This window comes from Chanos chanos, chromosome 16 (genome assembly GCF_902362185.1).
Source record: "Chanos chanos chromosome 16, fChaCha1.1, whole genome shotgun sequence".
NCBI classification, from domain to species: domain Eukaryota; kingdom Metazoa; phylum Chordata; class Actinopteri; order Gonorynchiformes; family Chanidae; genus Chanos; species Chanos chanos.
The window spans coordinates 3,136,739-3,157,816 of NC_044510.1; the positions used below are offsets into that span (position 1 = coordinate 3,136,739).

The 21,078-nt window shown below is 40.4% G+C and overlaps 1 protein-coding gene and 1 non-coding gene across 2 annotated transcripts in view; one reads left to right on the forward strand and one right to left on the reverse strand.

The window, feature by feature from the left end:
* The first annotated feature begins 571 nt into the window (after window positions 1–571).
* trnar-ccu (transfer RNA arginine (anticodon CCU)) lies at window positions 572–644 on the forward strand. Its single transcript has one exon. It is a non-coding gene; the product is annotated as a tRNA-Arg (tRNA).
* A 12,214-nt stretch (window positions 645–12,858) lies between these two features.
* Window positions 12,859–21,078, reverse strand: part of rad50 (RAD50 homolog, double strand break repair protein) — a 29,399-nt gene continuing 21,179 nt past the window's right edge. Inside the window, exons 22-26 of the mRNA XM_030793412.1 lie at window positions 19,803–20,027; window positions 15,398–15,483; window positions 14,810–14,952; window positions 13,779–13,912; window positions 12,859–13,410 (exon numbers count right to left, since the gene is read on the reverse strand). Of these exons, the coding sequence (XP_030649272.1) occupies window positions 13,224–13,410; window positions 13,779–13,912; window positions 14,810–14,952; window positions 15,398–15,483; window positions 19,803–20,027 (775 nt within the window). The 3' untranslated portion in view covers window positions 12,859–13,223. The remainder of the gene's footprint in view (window positions 13,411–13,778; window positions 13,913–14,809; window positions 14,953–15,397; window positions 15,484–19,802; window positions 20,028–21,078) is intronic.

Sequence of the window (21,078 nt, forward strand, 5' to 3'; positions counted from 1 at the left end):
CTAAAAAAACAAACAAACTATGATTTTGGAATTGACAATTTTGTGCTTTTGAATGTTAGACATGAAAAGTCTGATTAAATAATCAAAACTACAGCGTGTTTTTCCCCAGATATTTTAGGCATATATATATATATATATCCTAAAATGAAATCATTTGTTTTCCACATTTATCTTTATACCTTTATTCCACAATGACCAACATATGTGCTTAGGTGGTTCCGTGGTGTAACAGTTAAAACTCTAAATCCAGCAATCCAAGTTCAAATCTTGGTGGGACCTTTTCTGACTTTCCTGCCACGTCTTGTTGTGCTATTCAACCTGTGGAAAATCTGTTTTTTGACCCTGCTTCTTCTTGAATGCTAAATGGATCACCTTACACTAGGAGACTGGCATCCCAGTCCTAATACAATACATACTGTAGGTGTACTCTTTTCAGACACTGCATGATGACCACGATGACCAGATCTTTCTGGAACCATCAAACGTGTCCACGTTTAGTTGACACTTGATCTACTGTAATTGGCAACAATGGCTGACGTTAATAATAAGAGCAAAGGGGAGGAGTCAACCAGCCCCAGTGGCCTAATGGATAAGGCACTGGCCTCCTAAGCCAGGGATTGTGGGTTCGAGTCCCATCTGGGGTGTTGGTGAGCAGAGTGGCGCAGCGGAAGCGTGCTGGGCCCATAACCCAGAGGTCGATGGATCGAAACCATCCTCTGCTAAGCATCCTTTAGTTGGTTTGGACCAGGTCAGTATTGCTGGAAAGGGTTGAAGCACCAACTGAGAAACAACACATATTAGGCTGATACAGCATCTGCTTTGTGTTCTGTCCTTCAAGTCAGTAAGACAGGCCTGTGCAGAGGTTTGGGTGGTGATGGAACGGCACAAGAGGAACAAAGAACCAAACATGCCCTCTGCTCTTCGCAGTCCTACGAGAAAATTCAGATCACCTCATTCCACAGACAAGTTCAGATGCTCTTACCTGACAGTCACAGAGCACAGAAAGGCATTTAATTACTGCTCCCCACGAGCCCAAACTTTTCTGAAAGCTGCCTTCGGGGGCTGATGCCTGATACAGGCTCCACTTCATTTAAAGACAGTCACACTGACAAGGATGGGATAAGCACAGTGGATCAGCAGTCCATGCCCTGACCCACTCGGACAACTCATCTTATCAGAGCCACTGCCCTCAGCTGCGTCCCGCAAGACATGACAACTGCAATATCTGAGCCTTTAGCTAAACTTATAAGCTCTGGCCTCTTACCTTGTCAATCCTGAAGTTTGTCCATCACAACCGTACCTTTGAGGATGATGCCCATGGATGATGGATTCAGATACAGGGACATAGGATTGTGCCCTCCTTCTTAACTATGAACAATGAAAATCCCAGTGGTGACATGTGAAGATATGTACAAAGCTAACGATGCGAGAGTCAAAAAAGATTAGGAGGATGCCGTCTAATTTCTCTTGGAAAGTCCTGTAAGAACCAAGTGAAGTACCTGAGGACTGGTCTTCATTTAGAGGATAAGGACACATTGCCTTGGTCTTGTCTGCATTTAGCTGAACCTGGACACGCATGAATAGAGAATGTCATTCCTCAAGGACCTTACCCAATCAAACAATGCAAATTAAGCTATACACCAAGCTTCATAAAACTACAAGCAGTCCTCGGGGAACAAACAAGATCCGTTCCCTAAATCTGCCTTTAAGTCGAATTTGTAGGAACATGTACATACGGTGCTTACTTAGCGTCAGTTACTCAAATGTTTGTCTTGGTATAATGGCAGACGGCGTTCTCCTTCCTCGACCAGACGAACCGCTGAAGCCACGCAATGTTTTCATGAGCGTCACAAAGTGGTGTGTGCATTCGTTATTACAAACCATTGTATTTCATTTATCTTATAGACTTTTTTGACAGTCCATTGGTAACCCAGGAACTGCCTGTATACACTATAAATACATATTTACATAGGTACCACTTTACAATAAAACTACCCTTATAAAGGATTCATAAATGGCTTACGATTAGCTTATTAATTAGGTTGTAAACACTTTATAAATCATTAATTAACAGTTATAAGCAAGTTGTAACACAGTTTTCATATGTTAATGTGGGCTCACTATTTGGCAAGATCATGTTACTGCTGCACTTTTCATCCATCTATTCTGTTAAATCTCAGATCTTGCTAGTTGCTTAGCTTACTTTATGTAGTCCCTTTATCAGTGAGTATGTTAAACTGTCAGCTTCATCTCATTTTTATGACCATTTATTTATTAGTTATCAGCTGGAAAAAAGAGAGCCTTACTGTAAAGTGTAAATTACATCACCATTTACTAATGAGCTTCTGGGTTTTCTCCAGAGTGATGACACTGCCTTTTACTTTGCAACAGCACAAACCAGGAGGCAACATATATAACATGCTGATACGGTAGGAGGAAAGTACATCATTCACACAGACAATTACATTTACGGTACACAGATAACAATAACCTATGAGAAGAATTAACAACACAACACAAAGACTACATGACGAACAATACAAATACACTTCTATGGGAAACATAAACTGAACAATAGCAAACTAGGGTTAAACAGTCCAGCGCCCCAAGGCATGCTGGGTAGCTCCACCCATCTGCCCCCCCCCCCCAACATGCATCACAACGTTCCACTTTAATATGATAGCATATGTCATATCAAAACCCGTGATAATAATGAGGACTCAAGTATTTACTCAAGTATTTTTCAGGAGGGATATTTTAACTCTACCAAGTGTCTTTTTTTTTTTTTTAAGCAAAAGTACTTCTACTTTTACTTTTGTCATCTCTGTAGTTTATTCTGTAACAGCACAAAAATACATGTCACTCTGACATTTTATCTCGCTCTTTTCTCTTCTCTCATTAAGTTTTATTTTTTCTACACAAACTCTCTACTATACTGACAAGAACTTCACTATGTTACTCAATAACTCTTCTTAAAGGTATAGTGGCAAATTATCTCAACGCAACGTGACACGCTGGCGGTGTGGTGCAGGACCCAAGTGCAAAGACACGATGATGATAGTGAAAAACGGATGACTTTACTGGAACTGAAGATCAAAATACATGTGCAGAAAAGGAACAAAAAACCAATAACAAGAAGGTGTAGCATGACTGTTGTGCAAACTAACACAAACAACGATAGACAAAGTACAAGGCAAACACTAGGACTTAAATAGGAGAACTGAACAGGGCAACACAGGATTGGTTGAAACTAAACAAGGTTAATAATGAGACAAACAGGTACAGGTGAGGGGCGGAGACAGACACAGAACAGGAGCACAAAGACATATCCAACTAAAAGTCCAAAATGGCGGTGCAGGTTGTGACACAACGGCATGAATAATAATGTAAAAAAAAGTCTATAGCATCCTGGAAAGGTCACAAAATTATGGGGGAGTATCACATTTACATTTTCGGCTCTACGTGCAGCAGCTGCGGTCCACAAAACTAAAACAAAATCCCATTTAATTATTGATGGTAAACTCGTGAATAATCGAATCTGCGAAAGTCAAACCCACGAATGTGGTGTGCTGACTGTAATAAGAAAAAATTGATCATTGTCTTCATCAGGTTATTTCAAGAAAACATTATCAATTACATTTCATCACCAAGTCAGTCTCAAAAAGGAAAACACACTCCAGTAAAGCTGTTCAATCTCACACTGATCAATCATTCCACTCCACATCTGAGCTGATCCTGTGTGAGACTCTACACTGTGTCTCTCTTATGTGTACTGTCTGAAGCCATGTGTGGAGAGTATATGAGACAACACTGCATCATAAAAGCACACAGCTAAAAATGAATGTCTCCTTTCACCAGGAAAACAGTCCACCTTTTACTACAGACACACAAATCTGTCTGTTGGACCAGGGGCTGAGAACCCAGATTTGATAACTGTCATCTCATACCAAGTAAAGACAGCAAAAGGTCTCTACGTGACACTATATTTTTTTATTACTTTCTCTATCTTACACCAAGGATAACTTTGCTTTGGCTTCTCTGAAAGTTTTTTCAGATAAAAAAAAAAACATATTGTATTAGTGAAAGTGGGAAAGGACAAGAAAAAATGTATCTCACACTTTCATCAAGTAAATTTAGAGAAAATCTGTAATTAGAGTGATGTGATTTCTTATACTTAATGTCTTGGGGGAAAATATAAAAAAAAGCCATCTGCTATATCTCTTTTATCGGCCTAGTTTCCATCAGGATTCTGTCCTCCCTTGTCACATTGAACAATGAAAATCCCAGTGGGGATGTGTTAGTAGCACTGCTCTACATCAGTGTCCTAAACAATGACAGGGCCTTACAGAAGATCATGCCATGGCTATCAGTTTTTTTTCTTTTAAAATGTTGATCGGCAGACACAATGACATCACAAATGTGCAAGTATTTCTTTCTCATGGGGAATAGTAATACAGGTTACTCCCCTTGTCCTAAGGGTCAAAAATGACCCTTCACTAAACTCCTAAAATAAATCAGCTCTAATTTTAAACCCCAAATCTGTTTTGCATGAAGAAACTACCTGTCGTTCAACACAACCTTTATGAATATCTGGGTTTTCCCTCTTCGCAGTGCAGAAAGATTGCATTTAATCAATGGATAGCACTCGTGTTTATTACAACACCTCTGTCATTGAGGGGAGACCTGTACCTGCACAAGAAAGTTTTAGTTTTGTCTGAGTTCAATCAGTAGCACACATAATGTCAACTTCTCATTGTGTGTGTGTGTGTTATAATGATTTTATAACTAAGGGTCAAATTTAGGGTCAAACAGTTCAAAAATGACACTAATACAATCTTTGTATCCTGGTGGTGTTCAGCTTTCATGGAAATATGAACAAAGGCAATGTTTCACTTTTTCTAATTTTGGGGTCACTCTAGGAAAAGCCATCAGATTTCAAATTGAAAACAGATTATTTAGGGGGTTTTCTCTGCTCTTAAACATAGTGGCGTGTCATTTTTGACCCTAAGACAACAAAAGGATTCATTACAAAAATAGCTTTATGTATAAAGCATGTATGTTAATGTCCTATTTAACCACTCTCTCACTCAAAAGTGTTCTTTTGCTGTAATATTGTTTTGTTGTTATTGTTGTTGTTTTTAATAAAAGTAACTACTTCACACTTGCTTACACCTGCTAGTTTATGCTTATAGCACTGGTTACGTCAAGATCTTATCAAATATAACTGACAGCTTCTCATGACAAATATTTCACAGGAGCCAATTTCAATCTACTGACTTATAACATTACTCTTTAAATGCACAGATCATACATAACAAGGACAGGCAGTGAAGTAAACCAAGTTTTTATTTATGTGAAAGCTTTAACAAAAACATGATGCAAATCTACAACAGCACTATCTACAGTCTGTGTCACAAGGGCAAACATTAAGAATGATCTGTACTTATGTTCACATTTAGAGTGTTGAATGTTGATGGGAAACCGTTTCAGGTATTGTGAAAGTGATGCACACCGACCAGAATGACTACATCTGTCTTAATGAAAATATGGTATAGTAGTAATAGTACAATGGAACGTAATGATGTATAATCATAATATTGTGTAATATTATATAGTGTTGCATCAGTACTTCACCTCATAAAGTGCTTCCCCAGATATCCCTTGGACAAACAGGACCAGAGGGTACCTTTACCTTATCCTGGCCTACCAAACTGATAAATACCCAAAACAATCTTTATGTTAATCACAAATCTGACAAGCAACTCAGGGTGACAACAGCATGACTATTTCCCCTGACATGGACTTTACAGTGGCAATCACCAAAACACACAAGGCATTCTCCCTTAAGCACAAAGGAGGAATTGTAAAGTAATGAAAGAAAAGGCAATATTGCCCCTTCATCACCAAATTTGTCACTCATGACAAAGTAGGCATGGTGCAGCTTCCAAAAACACAAAGTATCCCTCACTTCTCACAGCAACAAACTCGTTCGTAATTGTCAGGCTATAACTGGCAAGAAGACTTTTTCTTTGTGTTGCATGGACTAACAAGTGCATCGCCGATGTTGAGATTTAAAACAAAACAAACAAAACACAGTAATAGGAAAAGAAAAGTGAGAACATGCTTCGCTTCCAAATGCAGTGACTGTACCCCCTGTCATGGCTTCTCAGTGGTGGTTGCCAAAATGCACAATGCATTTTCCCAGAATTCCATTGGGTACACAGGAGAACTGTGACCTTTTGCAACAAAGGGGAATGTAGGCCTTTCCTTACCTAAATCAGTCCACAAACGCAAGACAGTAATCAATACAAACTGCTTCCTTCCCTCAGAGTGAAGGAGAATTTGTTCTGAAATAGAGACTTTAGCCTTTGTAGGAGACCTCTTATAGGAGGTTGTAAACTCAAACTGTCATCTAACATGAGACCTACACAATATTGGGAGGATACCCTCTGATTTTCCAAGAAAGACACACAAACACACACACACAAAAAGGACCTGAGAACCAGTCTTCATTTAAAAGATGAGAACACGTCCCTTTAGACTTATCTGCATTTAACATGAACTCCTGCTGACAAAGCTGATCCCAGAAAAAGTTGAATATAACCACAATTCTTCAAAGTCATTTTCTCAACAGAAGCAACACAAAATAAAACATGCCAAACACTGCTCACAATTGTAATAAGATCATGCAGACATAAATCGGGGAAATTAAGCTGGTGAATACACAAAATGCATTTAATATTACCCAAATACATGACAAGCAAAACCTTGTAACCCTCCTGAATGCAAACACTCCCCCTGCTGACAAGGGATACTCAATGCTGGTTGCCAAAACCCACAAGGCAAGCTCCCAGAATTCCTTTGGGCACACAGGGCATTGTACTTCCTGCCCGCTGGGTACTTGATATACTGGGGAAATGAATTGTACATATCACATACATTCACTGTACTTATACTCACACTCATGTGTTTCCGTTTTGCGCGTGTGGTCGTAGTGGTTATGGTGCCAACTGAGATGGCGAAGCGAACTGTACATATCGTATATATTCACTGGACATATTCTCACATTCATGTGTTTCCATCTTGTGTGTGTTATTGTTATGATTTATGGTGCCTTTAAGCTTGCTTTTCTTTCTTTCTTGTGCACTGGAACTGAGCTACCATTCTGTACCAAAACAATTATCACCAACACTGCTGTGTGGCAATAATAAAAGTATCGTATCGTATCGTATCATATCGTATCGTATCTCATCTTATCTTATCTTATCTTATCTTATCTTGCAGTGATGAGCAGACACAGGGTATCCGACTCGAGTGAAAGGCGTATTCATTTGTGGGTAGATAAAATATGCAACGGTATATGCAGAGTTTTGCTCCTCATAAATATTACTGATAGTTCTCCAGTTCCATGTTTGTAACAATAAAGGGACCAAAGTGTCGGGTGCGATGCACTTGAACTTAAGCAAATGGAAACGTCCATCAGAGAAAGGTGTACAGGTAGGCCTAATATGAACTTAAGTACCTAACTTAGAACCATACTCCTACAGAGGAATGTAATGTTTTGATGAACTTCAAACAAATGGAAGCAAGTGAGACTTCTTTGAGTAGGATGCTTACACACACTAAAGCCTTAATGCTAACTAACTAAGTGCTTTTTCAGCGCCTGACCATGGAGATGGTAGCATTCGTTTCTGTTAAGCTAAAGAGTAAGAACAATTTAGGTTATATGTTGTATGTTGACTAATAGAGTGACCAGCGTAAACTCCCTTTTCACTTCTTTGAACCATCCTGGACCAAACAAACTTTATCGTTAAGTGGTCACAAACTGACATGGCATTTTCAGTGCAAACTGGCCTACTCAGCCTTAAGACTTTTAAATAACTAAATCTTATCATTTGATGACAAGTATGAGATATGAGATGTACATTTTTTTTTTTTATGTCAAACATCATGAATTGCTTGTGCAGGCGCCATGTGCGTCCTATGATTAGCACCTTTAAAGTAAAGTAGTTTAAAGTAATACTTGCAAATCTTTGAGACATAACAGGAACTATATAGGAATCACAGGAACTGCTTTTCAACATAAATGGAATGGCGTGAATAGTAACCACTGTGGTTTGTTTTGAGGAGTTCCTCTCAACATGGTTAGCACAGCCAAGTCAATAAAAAAACAAAACAAAAACAAAAACAAAACTGTGCTTGACTCTTTGTAAACCTGTACTGCACAACATTTCAATTGAATTTGAATGTCACCATTTAATCTGAATGTCACCATGTTTAACTGTGTACCACCATGTATCCCACAGTTTTACCCTTCAGTCTCTCTCTATGTTTGTATATGACCACTGGAAAGCACAGTCATGGATGCCTGAACAGTGTCTATAATTCCGACCTTACTGTGTTTCAGTGTGACCCAATGACAAGAGTGAAAAAAAAAAAGTTACAAATTCTCTAATTTGTAAAATATAAATTAAAATACAAAAGCCCACAAAATTAACATTCCAGACACTAGACTTTTTTTTTTCTTGCTCTCAGTTTTATTTCTCTTAGTAATTTTGATACCAAAAACTGTTATTGTTGTCACATAAATATGTACTTCAAATAAAGTCATAAAAATAAATACTGGTTTTTTTATATAAATTAGAAGGGATGAAATAAACAGCCCTGAAATGCTCTGCATTTGTTTGACATTTTCAACAATAAATATGAGCTATGCTAACTTCTACTATACAATTAAAAACCAACAGCGACGTGAAGAGTCATGTTCGATAGGTTATTATTGATAAGCATTTTTAAAAAATTCCATCACGACAGGATAAAACTAACCACCTTCAACAGGTGGTTAGTTTGCAAAATATCATTCAGCTTGGGGAGGGGGAAAGAATCCCAGCAACATTCTTTTCAAAGTTTCCCATTTGCGCTCATTGCTTGGATGTGGTGTGAGAGGTCCTGTAAGTTTTCTGGATGCACTTGACCATGGACTCCATGAAGATCTTGAGAAACACTTCCTCTCCCGTGTTTTTGACCTTGCAGGTTTTCTAGAGGGAAAGAAACATGGTCTATCTTAATGCGTAGATTAAGCGAACCAACACCTTTCACACCCTATTGTGATGAATCTGTTCACAATTCTCATTCAACATCATCAACCAATGGCTTCTTCATTTCCGCATGTTACTTGGTAATTGAACTAGACAAAAGGAAATTAAAGTATTCCCATATTAGAGGAGGTGAGAGGTGAGTCTAGGGAGGTCCGGCTTACCACATGCTCGCGGTTGTACTCCTTCAGTGCTGACACAACATTCTGTACCCGTGGAAGGTTAGACAGCTCCTCCTGTCCAGACAGAACCTTCTCAGCATGACAGAAGTATAATGGCTGTAAAAAGAAAAAGAAAAGAAAAAAACAATTTTGTTGCTGGGGTTTTTTTTTTTTTTCAGCAAAAAAAGCGTCTTTTAGCTGAGAGTTTTAGTCCCGTAACATATTGTGGGTTTATAACGAATGAAAATAGAAAAGAGTTTATTTGGGGTTCAATGAAATGAATGAAATAGAGTAGAAAACCTCGGGAGACAATGATAACCTAGAGTAAAGTACTATCCAAGAGCTCTCACATTATCAGTATCTGTTTGCTCTAAATCATGTTTGAAAACAAACAAACAAACAAAAAGCAATAAGGCAGCCATCAAGGAACAAAGTAATATACAAAAGACAAAAGGGTCGACATCTAGGAGACGCATATTACCTTGCAGTCGTTGCTTTCATTCCTGAGGTTAGTCACGTAGGTTTCCAAATGTTCCTTAAAAAAAGATTTAAAATAAAATTAAACTGAGATTATAAGATGCACTAGCATTATAGGAGCACATCGCACAGTAGGAATGCCTTTAAAAAATGTTACTAGTAATCTGACAATCTGAATGAACCACATTACCAATGAATAAACAAACAAACAAACAAACAAACAAGTATACAAATAAATGGGTTCTTACCTTTGAAAGGTCATCAAGAAGTATTTTCACATGGCTTTTCAGTTCTTTCAGGACGATATGTGTCCTGTTCACTGGATGTCCTGTACAGACTGTAGCTATGATGAGGACAAACAAAATGGCCTTCATCTTGACTGTGTTTGAATTGATTTAAACGAGTGGTGAGCGCTTAGATTCTCAAGTTAGAGCCCTTTTGGTGGCTACCTCGCCGAGTGTGACAGTCAACGCTGCGTCTCGGTGTATATATACCTAAACCCGAGACACTGGGGTTTTTTTCTCTTTTTTTTGATTTCCTTTCCTCTCCCTTCTAAGAAGTGTAAGTTTTGCTTCGTAAGCAGTTAGGTCTATGGCGCATCACATCTTAGTTTAGATGTGGTTGATTAGACACTCAGGCCTGTAGCCTGAAGTTCTCTGAACAGCGGAATTTAAAGATGAATGACAAGCTGCCAAGAAAGATTACAGCGCGCCTTTCTGATGTGGAGATTTGACAGAGGATTTTAACCATGTTCTGATCAAAGAGAATTTGATTTGTTTTGATATTGGATATTTCGGGTTTTTTGAGCAGTAACTGTTTAGGTCATTTGAAATGATGATGTGACAGATGATCTAATTACATCAGCCCAACACTAAAGTTATGTAAACTGTAGTCTAAAGTAAGGTGCATTTATAAGGAATCGTCAGTCTCATAAACTTACCACTTTATATGCAATAAGTACTGTGAACCTACACTCACTGGCCACTTAATGAGTTACACCTACCTTATAGGTACACTAAATAGATGTTCAACTACAAACTGTAGCCTGTCTGTTGGCATGGACCATTGGTCAGCTATGTCTATCCAGTTCATCAGGGGTCACTCTCTAAGTGTTGACAAGATGTTATTTGGGTGGCAGACCATTCTCAATGCAGCAGTGACGCTGACATGGTCATGACAAGACAGCAGGTGCCATGTTGACATGAGTGTATCAGCTACAGCAGTACTGCTAAGGTTTTCTACACACGTCAGAGTCACTGCTGGGTTGAGAGTGGCCCATCACCCAAAACTATCCAGCCAGCAGCGATCATGTCATCAGAAACTTACCATTGATAAAGGGCTAGAGAGTGGCTGACCCAGACTGTGCATGGAAACAGATGGGCTATAGTTTCTAACTGTACACCCAGAAGATGTATCTCCAGATGTTCCTAATGAAGTCAGCAGTGAGTGTATACAGTTATATATATATATATATATATATATATATATATATATATATATATATGTAGCCCGGATAAGAAAAACACACAACCCCAAAATTCTGTTATTTACAAGCAATACAAGGTATTCATAATACAGAGGGGAGTGGGGCGCTATATATACTATATATATATATATATAAAAAATAAAAAAGTATTAAGTGATATGGTCAAAATGGGTGTACATTTCAGCCCTTTTTGGCAAGTGTGCCATAGAATGATTCACAACATTGGTTACAAAATAAAAAAAAAAAAAAAAAATATATATATATATATATATATATATATATATATATATATTTTTTTTTTTAACTTCAGATTTTCATGTCCCTGCCTTTCCCCCTTAATTAAGATTATCCAAATGCTATAAGCAGTCTAACACATTGTGCTGTGAGGATAACACAGTGACCTAGTGCACTTGGAGGGAAACACTTCTGTGACATATTGCTGCCTGACTTTGAGTGAACTGACCTGGTTTTGTGCTAACACCAGGTTTGCGGGGGGGGGGGGGGGTGTTTGTTTTGTTTTTTTTCTTTTTCTTAGGAGTTTTTCTCAGGAGTGGACTGTGTCTGACCACTCTCCCATCAAAGACACTTACACGAAAAGTTGCAAAAATGGTTTTTCTTTAGACATGTTCTTTCTCTGGAATCATGAAGCCTGTGATTCTTTCAGGACGGCCCGTAGCTGTTTTTTTGACACTTGATAAACCATTGTCCTTCTTGCCCATCACCTCAGTTTGGGTAGGGTTCCTGTCCTCCAGAGAGACCCGGTGCATTAATGCTCTTCCATTTCTTCATTATGGATCTTTTTTCTAACCAACTTTTTTTTTTTTACCATCTCCACCATTTTTACCATTACCTTTTCTTTCCCTAGACTGTTTCTATGCCTCCCCGGTGCAGTGCCTTGTCACAGATCCATCATGGTGTTGCAGAGACAGCTTTTCACGGGGAGAATTTCAGCAGTGACATGAACTTTTAACGGTGGGACAGGCATGTGTGTTTCTTCTGAACTCTTGTTAGGAAATAAATGAGCACTGTTTTCTACTTTTCTTTCTAGTGATCTCATAAAGAAACTGGAAGCATTGTTGGAGCACCACTGCACAGGAGGCAACACGCATTAAACTTTTTACTCAGCTCCTTCAACACTGTTTACCCACGAGAGAAACGATAATTTCTTTGGTCACATTTGGTTTTAACGCGCCAGCGTGTTAGCTGATACACGATGTTACGTGCGGCGCACTGTGTTTTATTTGTGCGTCTTGTTTCGTGTGCGTCTCTCTCTCTCTCTCTCTCTCCACAGGTACCAACCTCATCACGCTGTCCCAAAACCAGCACAGGTGGTGGGTCCTTTATGCTACGTTCCCCTACATACCCCTAGACACCACACTCCACCGGGGACGTAACACATGAGTTGAGGATTGAGATTTAGTTTCATTTAGTGGTTTTCTCTTGAGCCATTTCGGTTTTGTATTTTAAACAGTGAGCCTTTCATCTCATGTTCATTGGTAGGTAAGTAAAAAAAAACCAAAACCAAAACAAAACAAACAAAACAGAAAAACAAAACTCTGAAATGTGTTGTAAATTCGCAGCATGACAAATATTGAAAAATGCAATGTGACAGTAGAGCGTGTCTGTTTAATATGAATGTTTATGGGCCAACACGATGATGAAAATACAGTGTGAAACCACCCAGTGGGATAAAGTGCTCCTCAAAGTGTACATAACTTCATAACCACAACATTTTGATGAAGAAGAAAGTAAACATTTATAACTGAACATTTTCAAATGAAAGTGTAAGGCCGGGTAGGAGTAACACACCAACACTGAAATCTTCACAAAAATGATACCAACGGTGTTCAGTCTCAACCCTGAACAGTCAACACACAATCAGGGAGTCCTGTAGACTGACACGTTGCCACAGGGATATGTTATCTAGGTTTAAACATTCATCGCGGTGTTTGTCAGTTCTCTGATACCAGAGTTTTTTTTGGGGGGTTTTGCTTTGTTTCCGTTTTAGTGAAGGTAGGAGTTGAGGGAGGAGATGTTGCATTTGGTGATCTCAGAGCATTGGTCCTGATTCTTGCGAATTCTGTAGAAGTGCTCCACGTAGTTGGACCGGCCCAAGAGCTCCACAAAATCCTCGTCGTGGGTGATGACGAGCAACTGGAAATTGCGTTGCCGGGAGCGACTCTTGATGATCCTGTCCAAAGAGCAAACAGTCCCTTTAAAAGCTACCATACTACAGAGAATACAACTCAAGACCTCATAGCTACTCTGGCTAAACAGTTTCCAGTTTGGATGTGTTCTCCTCATCATTTTCACCACTTCACTTTACCAAACTAATGTTTCTGATTTCAACAGACAGAACGATAAAAAAAAAAAAAAAAAAAAAATTCTCAAAAGCCCATTAACACAGGCCACAGAAGTGGTGTACGTTTAAGGTTTATACTAATAGTTGGGAAATGGTGTGAGACAGGGTCATATCACATAACTCTGGCACAGTAAGGTGTCAAGATAAGAGGGACGACATCCAAGGTGTGAAGGTTACATGTAAGGGTCGGTACTTACTCCACCAGGGCATGGGCCAGAGACTCGATGTTCTCCCGGTCCAGGTTGGTGGTGGGTTCATCCAGGGCGAGGATGCCACAGTTCAAACAGAAGGTCTCGGCCAGAGCCAGTCGAATAATGAGAGAGGCCAGCACCTGCATGAAACAGAGACAGATCATGGAGCTCCAGGATAAGGTCACTGCTCTCTCACAGATGGAAACTAGATGTCTCTAAAGTTCCACTGCTAAAAAGACGTCTGTTAGAAGTAGTCAACGTTGTTACGAAATCAGAAGTTGAAAAAAGATTAAATCTTCGGGCCATTTAGGGGTGCACCGTCAGGAGAGGCAAACCCGTCGAATGTTTGGGGCCTCCCCAAAAAAAATTTGGGAAAAAGGGGCCCACGATGGCCACTCACATTGGCACATTTTGCAATGACAACTATAAACCCCCTTAAACCTCCAACAAAGGCACTATACAGTGCACTGCGGCTGCCCCAAAACCCCCACTAAGTGAGGCCCCTTCTAGCTACCATATGACAGCTGGATCTGTAACTGTCATACATACAATGTTAGGTGTAACCGTCAGCTCAGTGAAACGAGAATCCCTTTTTGGTCACCAGAGAGGAAAGAAAAAACGAGAAAAGGAGGGAAAACGACACCAGGACAGCGGTAAGTGGATAGAATTATGCTAAATAAATACATCACGGTTAGATTGATTTTACTTTATACTGTCCCTGCAGGCAAATGTGCTAATGTTAGCTAGATAGGTTAACGTTAGCTGAACTGACTGAATGCATCTTTAGGGGGGTGTGGGGGCCCCACGGGCATCTTTGCCTGGGGGCCCCCCCCCAAAGTCTAGGAATCGCCACTGTGGTCCATGACTGATCCTGACATGTGTGACATCTTCTGATTTCAAAACTTCTGAACGTTCAGTATGGTAAGACAAAGTAACAAAGTAAAAAAGAAAACTTAAAGAAAACTACAAAGCTCTGTATCCTTCTGTAGGAGAGAGAACCAGTCAAAAGGAGGATTTCTCTGAAGAACACCGTCTACCTTCTGTCCCGCACTGCAGCGTCCACGCATGTCCAGAGCAGCGTCACCTTTCACCATCACCACCCTGTAGTTATAGGTCCTCCTCTTCACCCCGGCCGAGGCGTTCTCGTCCACGTCTGACCGGATCTCCACATACTCAATGTCTGATTTGGCCACAAACACACACACACACACACACACACACAAAAAATCTTTAATAAAGTGATTTGCATGACAAGCGTGAACGATGCAATCGCTTATTTAGAAAGCGTATTGAACAAACAGCGATGGTGTCAGGTGTGTGTGGCTTGGAGATAAGCCGCGCTTAGTGTCGCTCATATTACTGGAAGGAGCATTTGAGCCTCTGCGTGACACCGTCTGTCAGTCATTTGCCTTTTCTTCAGCACGTAGACCACGCAGCAAAACACATCAGCGCAACCATGGAGATGAAGTCAACACGGTCGGCGCGTGAAAGGAACCGATACGGCTTGGATGCCTTAGGGCGGATGGACGCGTTCAAACCCACTGACCTAGACTTGACAGACAGTTCATCCCGGGTTCTGTGGAGGCTCGTGTACTGTAATGCTTTGGTGATGCGTTCTGTGTTACCTTGGCCTCGGTACGTGCTGCGCCACAGGTCTCGGATGATTTTGTTAATTTCCTCCATCTTCATGCTGTGAAACTTCATGATGGTCCTACACAACAGACAAGGAGCTGATAAAAATCAGCTTTCACATTTTCACATTCAACTACATGATCAAGGCTAAATATTAACCTTTATTGTTTGCTGCGTAGGTTATCAAAGGTTATCCTTTAGTATGAGTTTAACATTTTCAACACGCTAAAAGATTTATACTACGCGTGCATTAAACGCTACTTTCCAGAATGAAACGTTTTGGTTTTTTTTTGGTAAAATTTGTGTCAATAAGACAAGGATGATGTGAGAATTGGGCTTTCCAATCAGATTACTTTCTGTACAGAGGAAATGAACCAGTGATACAATCTCCATGAGAAGGTTCGTCTGCCTGGATAAGCTGATAAGGTGGGTTGGCTAGCAACAAAACCAAATTGTGCACACTCAATACTTTATTGTGCAGCTCTCAAAATGATTTGCACTGACTGCTGCAATACGCCCTCCACAATCCTTACATAAATCCAGTTCGACACAACAAAGTCAACCTCAGCTTGCAAAAAGATTAGCAACAGGTTTCTTTAATTTAGAAAGTGAAGATGGCTCACCACACAAGAACAGGTTTCTGTCACAGTGCCTGGAAGATGAGCATCTGTGGTGTGAGTCTGTTACACACTGCGTCACTTATTTAAGACAAATAAAAGAACACTTCTCTACCTTTTCTCTTCAATGAATTTATGAGAAAGCCATAAAAGAGGACATTCCTACCAGTATTCAATAAGGGGGGAAAAAAAACCCCAAAACACCTCTGACTGATGGACTGCTCATCTTTAACATCTGTGGGGTTGGCCAGAATTATCCTCCATTTCTACACTGAGTAGAGATAGACAAGTTTTAAATCTAACAAAGCCCTGACGAGCTCAAATGTGGCTGGGAATGACATCAATATAATATCATAACAATATTCATCTGAGGCCATTGCCTCCCACACCATGATTAGATTAGAAACTTTAACTGTATTTCTAGGACATACCAGTCATTGATAGTCATGGTAAAAACGTTTGAAAGACCGGCTGTAACATCCAGCCTGGTTAAAAAAAACAAAACAAAAATGTCCGTGGCTAACTGTGACACTAGCAGGAAATGACACGAAAATAAATGTTAACACAACTGATTCAACACAATCCCAATGTCATACACGACACACATACCTGCTATTCTAACCGCACTCGTAACATTAGGAACTTTTCATAACATGTCGGTCAGGGGTAAACACTGGTCTGCCGATACTACGCTCAACAAACAAATTACCACAGGGAATGTTAAAACTGACATTAAGGCTTGCTATGTGACTTTGATCATTATAGTACCTCGTTTATCAAATGCAACAGACAACAGGCTGTACATCAAACACAAACCACTTCAGTTCAAACACAAATGGGTATCATGCTACTCTGGGTTAAGTGTCTCACAGTGCACTCTCCAGCGAATCCCCATCCCTGACTGCACTCACCTGCAGGTCCCTGGGCATCTACTCATCTACTGCTGTTTTTCTGTTTGTCCCCTGCTGTTTGTCATTGTTTTTGTCATTCAAATAACTGTATTTGTTGCATTGTTGCAACACTGCAACAGAACTAACACAGTTTTATAGAGGTACAACTTGTGCAAAACCCAAAGCAACGACCAGGCAGGATAGCATTTAAATACAAAGAACACAGAAGTAAAAGTAGCAGAAAGGCCGACAGCCTTATTGTGATGTTTGCTTATGGGGCAATGTGATCTGATCGATGCACTTAGTCGTTTTGGCTAAAAGAGTCTGCGAAAGTCTGCGTAAATTGTAAATTGCCCTTGCAGCGAGGAAATGTACAAATGTGATGCCAGAACACAGTTTTAAACTCATAAAATAAATTTCCAGCGAGTGGACTCTTCGCATATCACTTCTACAGAATTTGAGAAAATGTCAGTGTTACTACTGATCCTCTTTGCTTTTGAAACTGCGCGCAAGTCCTAGGAAAAACAGGACAGAAAACATGAAAAAAAAAAAAAAAAAAAATTGAGAGTTTTTGCGTCATAGCGGCATCACTTTATACCATTGCATTAACGCCCATACGTAGCTATGGAGACGCTTAACATCGGCGGGGCGAGCCACTGCAAAGGAACGGATTTCGTTGGCGACCGCGGGGGAGGGTCGGATCAACGGCCAAATCATCAAAGGCTCATGCTTTTGGTCACAAAGGCACTTTGCTTTCATGAAATCCTACTCATTTCAGTTTGATACATAACCAGAGGATGCTTTCACTGAGGTGGTCAGTGACGCCTCCATGACTGCTGATGTAACTTCACTTACACAGACACTGTCTGCTTGACATACAAGGCAGAGGGACTTCCTCTGTGCACATGCAGCAGGAAGCTGCCATATATGTCTAACTGATGCTTTTTGAGATATTGGCTTGCAGTCAGCTTCAGCAATGCTGGGGGTGGCTTCATCCATTTTCTGATGTTATCCAACACCACATTAGCATTACGCTGAACTCTACATCTGAATGCGGATATGCGCTGACCTGCTAGCAATCTACGGCTGAACGCATGCAAAACGCTCGTGTTATGAAGTTGTCTCTACCGGTAAGCTTCTTATTTATTTATTTATTTATTATTATCATGTAAGCTATCAGGAACCATGAGAGGAATAACCCCACCTCTCGTCCTGACCTCATAATCCACAATGATTCAGAGGGAGGAGTCAGGAAGACCAAGTGAGTCATCTTTGGTTTTTGTTTTTTTTCCCTCCTTCTCAGCAGCGTCAGCTGGGGGTCGGCCCGGTCTACCAGGCCTCCCTGCAGCCTGGATTTAATTTTTCTATCAAAATGACTAATGATGCGGACACGGAAGGCTTTTGTGATTCAACGAGAGCGTAGAGCTTTAGTTACACAACCTCATGTTTAACGTTGCTTAGAAATGTTACCAAGCTGAGACAAATAAACAAGACCAGCTTCGCAACCTGAGCCTATGGCTAGACGGGAGAAGAGTAGAATAAATTGGAACAGAATGAGGTGTGATTCAGTCCTGTAACGGACTAATTATTCAGTGATCTAAGTGTCGGCAACAAAATAATGGCTGATTTCCAGATAGAACTGGACATGACAGAAAACAACAGCACAAATCTCTCAGTGAGGCAGCAGTTTTGTTCATGTAGATTTACATTTTGGTAGTTAGATCACAGGATATTCCAAAGCGATTCTAATGTTTCAGTCTGTGTATGCTTTGCACGTTGTATTTTCTCCAAAAACAAACAAACAAACAAACAAACAAACAACAACAAAAAAACCCCTTAAGATAAAAGTTTTGGTCTTTGGTTGTTTGGAATCAAAATGACATGAGCTGTGGCAGTCATAGCTATATGCCTTGAATCTCTGTATGTGTCCTCCCCCCCGTTAATGGACGACACTAAGTGGCCAAAAAATGGCCGAAAGTTTTAAGAGCTGCGTACTACGAAGTTGACTGATTACGAAACGTGTTTTTGTGTAAACCGTGGTCTCGGCTTTAAGCGATGAGAGCGTGGTACTAATGAGATCTTATCTAATGTGTGCGCACCATAACTTTCCGTCAAGACAAAACGCCTGAGTCATTCCAGGAGTCTGCGTCCTACGAAACGGCCAGTCACCCCACCGCTTTATGCTTTACTCTTTACTCTTATCTAGTTTTGAACCGTCTCCATGGAGACGGACTGCCTCTCAACGCTATTTCCTTGCGGCTGACTTGTTATTAGCATCCAGCCAATGGAAAGTGTCTGACTGACTCGGCCAGAATGTGTCCCATCGTGTCTTTATTCTTTATCAGAGCCAGACTGAGGTCAACAGATTGGGTGGGACTCCAAGGCTGGCACCAATTATGGTATCCAATATGATTCATCACCGTGGATGACATCAGGTTCATAGAAAAGAGGACATCTTTACACACACACAAAAAAAGACATCTTTACACAAATACGAATGACGCACAGAGCATCTGAGCCCATCCTCAGTTCTCTCCCAGGATGAGCTGAACATCCCGTTAAAGCAAAACCAACGACAGTCACTCAGAGAAAAGTACTATCATCTTTTTGGATGTGTATACACTGCACCTCTGTTGAATGTAATAGGGGCTGATGTTGATTTCAGCAGAATTCCAAGCTAAAATTCTGATAAGAAAAACTTTGGTCGATTTAACTACTATAATATGTGCCAGAGCCTTAAACCCTCTATATTTACTGCGAATATCATTTTTTAACGTTAAAATTTATATCCGCACACTACCTATAATGCACTTCTACAGTTCTTTTTTTTTGTTGTGGTAAATGCAATCGAAGAGATCACAATAAATATTTTTCGTTTGCTGAAATCTTACTGGTCCAGGGCTTTGTAGTAGATGTCCAGGTCTTTATTGGCCAGCTCAGTGGTCCTCATGACGATCATCTTGTCTCGGTAGCGCTCCTCAGCCTGGCAGTACTGCTCCTCACGCAGCTCCTTCCTAAAACGCAGGATCTCCTCCTCAAAGCCCTTCTGCCGACCCAATGCCACGCTACGGTTTTTCTTCAGGTCCTCCAGACGCCGCTCCATCTCACGACGCTCGCTGAGGAACAAAGACAGGGGTGGAAAAGAAAACAACATATTTGTACAAATGTTGAATAAAAGTCAAACATGTACGACGGTGTGAGACTCGAATGGGGATTCGCTTTACGGGATCTGCACTCCTCTACCCAGTCTTTAAAATACAAATTTCTTTTGGCATCGACGGTCTCCTTGACTGGGCAAGCTGGATGTGATTTCAGACACATCCTGTTTTAAGGTTTCTGTGGTTTCATGTCTCTACATTTGATCATGGCTCTATGCGTCACCTCACTGTCTGCCAACATCGCTATTATATTCAAGACAACGTTAGCTTCCTTCCAATTTACGAGTGTCAAAGGAAACACAACTCATGTAACTGCTGTGAATCACGCTTTCGGCGAACACACCATCGAGCAATAACTCAAATATCGCCAATATCCGATTTTGCTGATGACTGTTTATGGCATGTCACATGTTGGGGACGGAAGTGCCGGCCAAAAAAATCCAAACATACAAACAAACAAAAAAAAACCCTCTAGACTAACTGTCTGTGTGCCAAACTGTGTGTCGAGATGCAAGAGTGCTGATTAAGTGTGAAACCTGAATCTACTGATGTGACATGTGGAAGTGTTCTCGCATCAAAGCAAAAGTGACAACGTCTGATTAAAGTCATTCATTAAGCGGTGGAAAAGTTAATCATGTTTCACACAGCACCTGAACGTAAAGTCAGTGGAGAGGCTCTATGGACAGGTTTACGGTTGAGGTGCCGGTGTGTACACTACAATTATACGGCGCCATGTACGGGTCCATGGCCTTCCTTGCTTGTAGTATTCACCCAAATCTGTATCAAAATGAGTCATTAATCAAAACACAGCACTGCCACACAGCTGCCGGGCGGGATTCTTTTTCCGTTTGTTTGTTAATCCCAAGCATGTGAATATTGTCGTTTTTTTTAATTTTCTTTGTTTAATGCACATGGTGCACTTACACTAACAGTCTATGACACGTGAATTGGCTGCAAGGCCTCTGCTGGACTCATTTTGGACATGGAAGACAAGAAAGGGGGTTTGTTT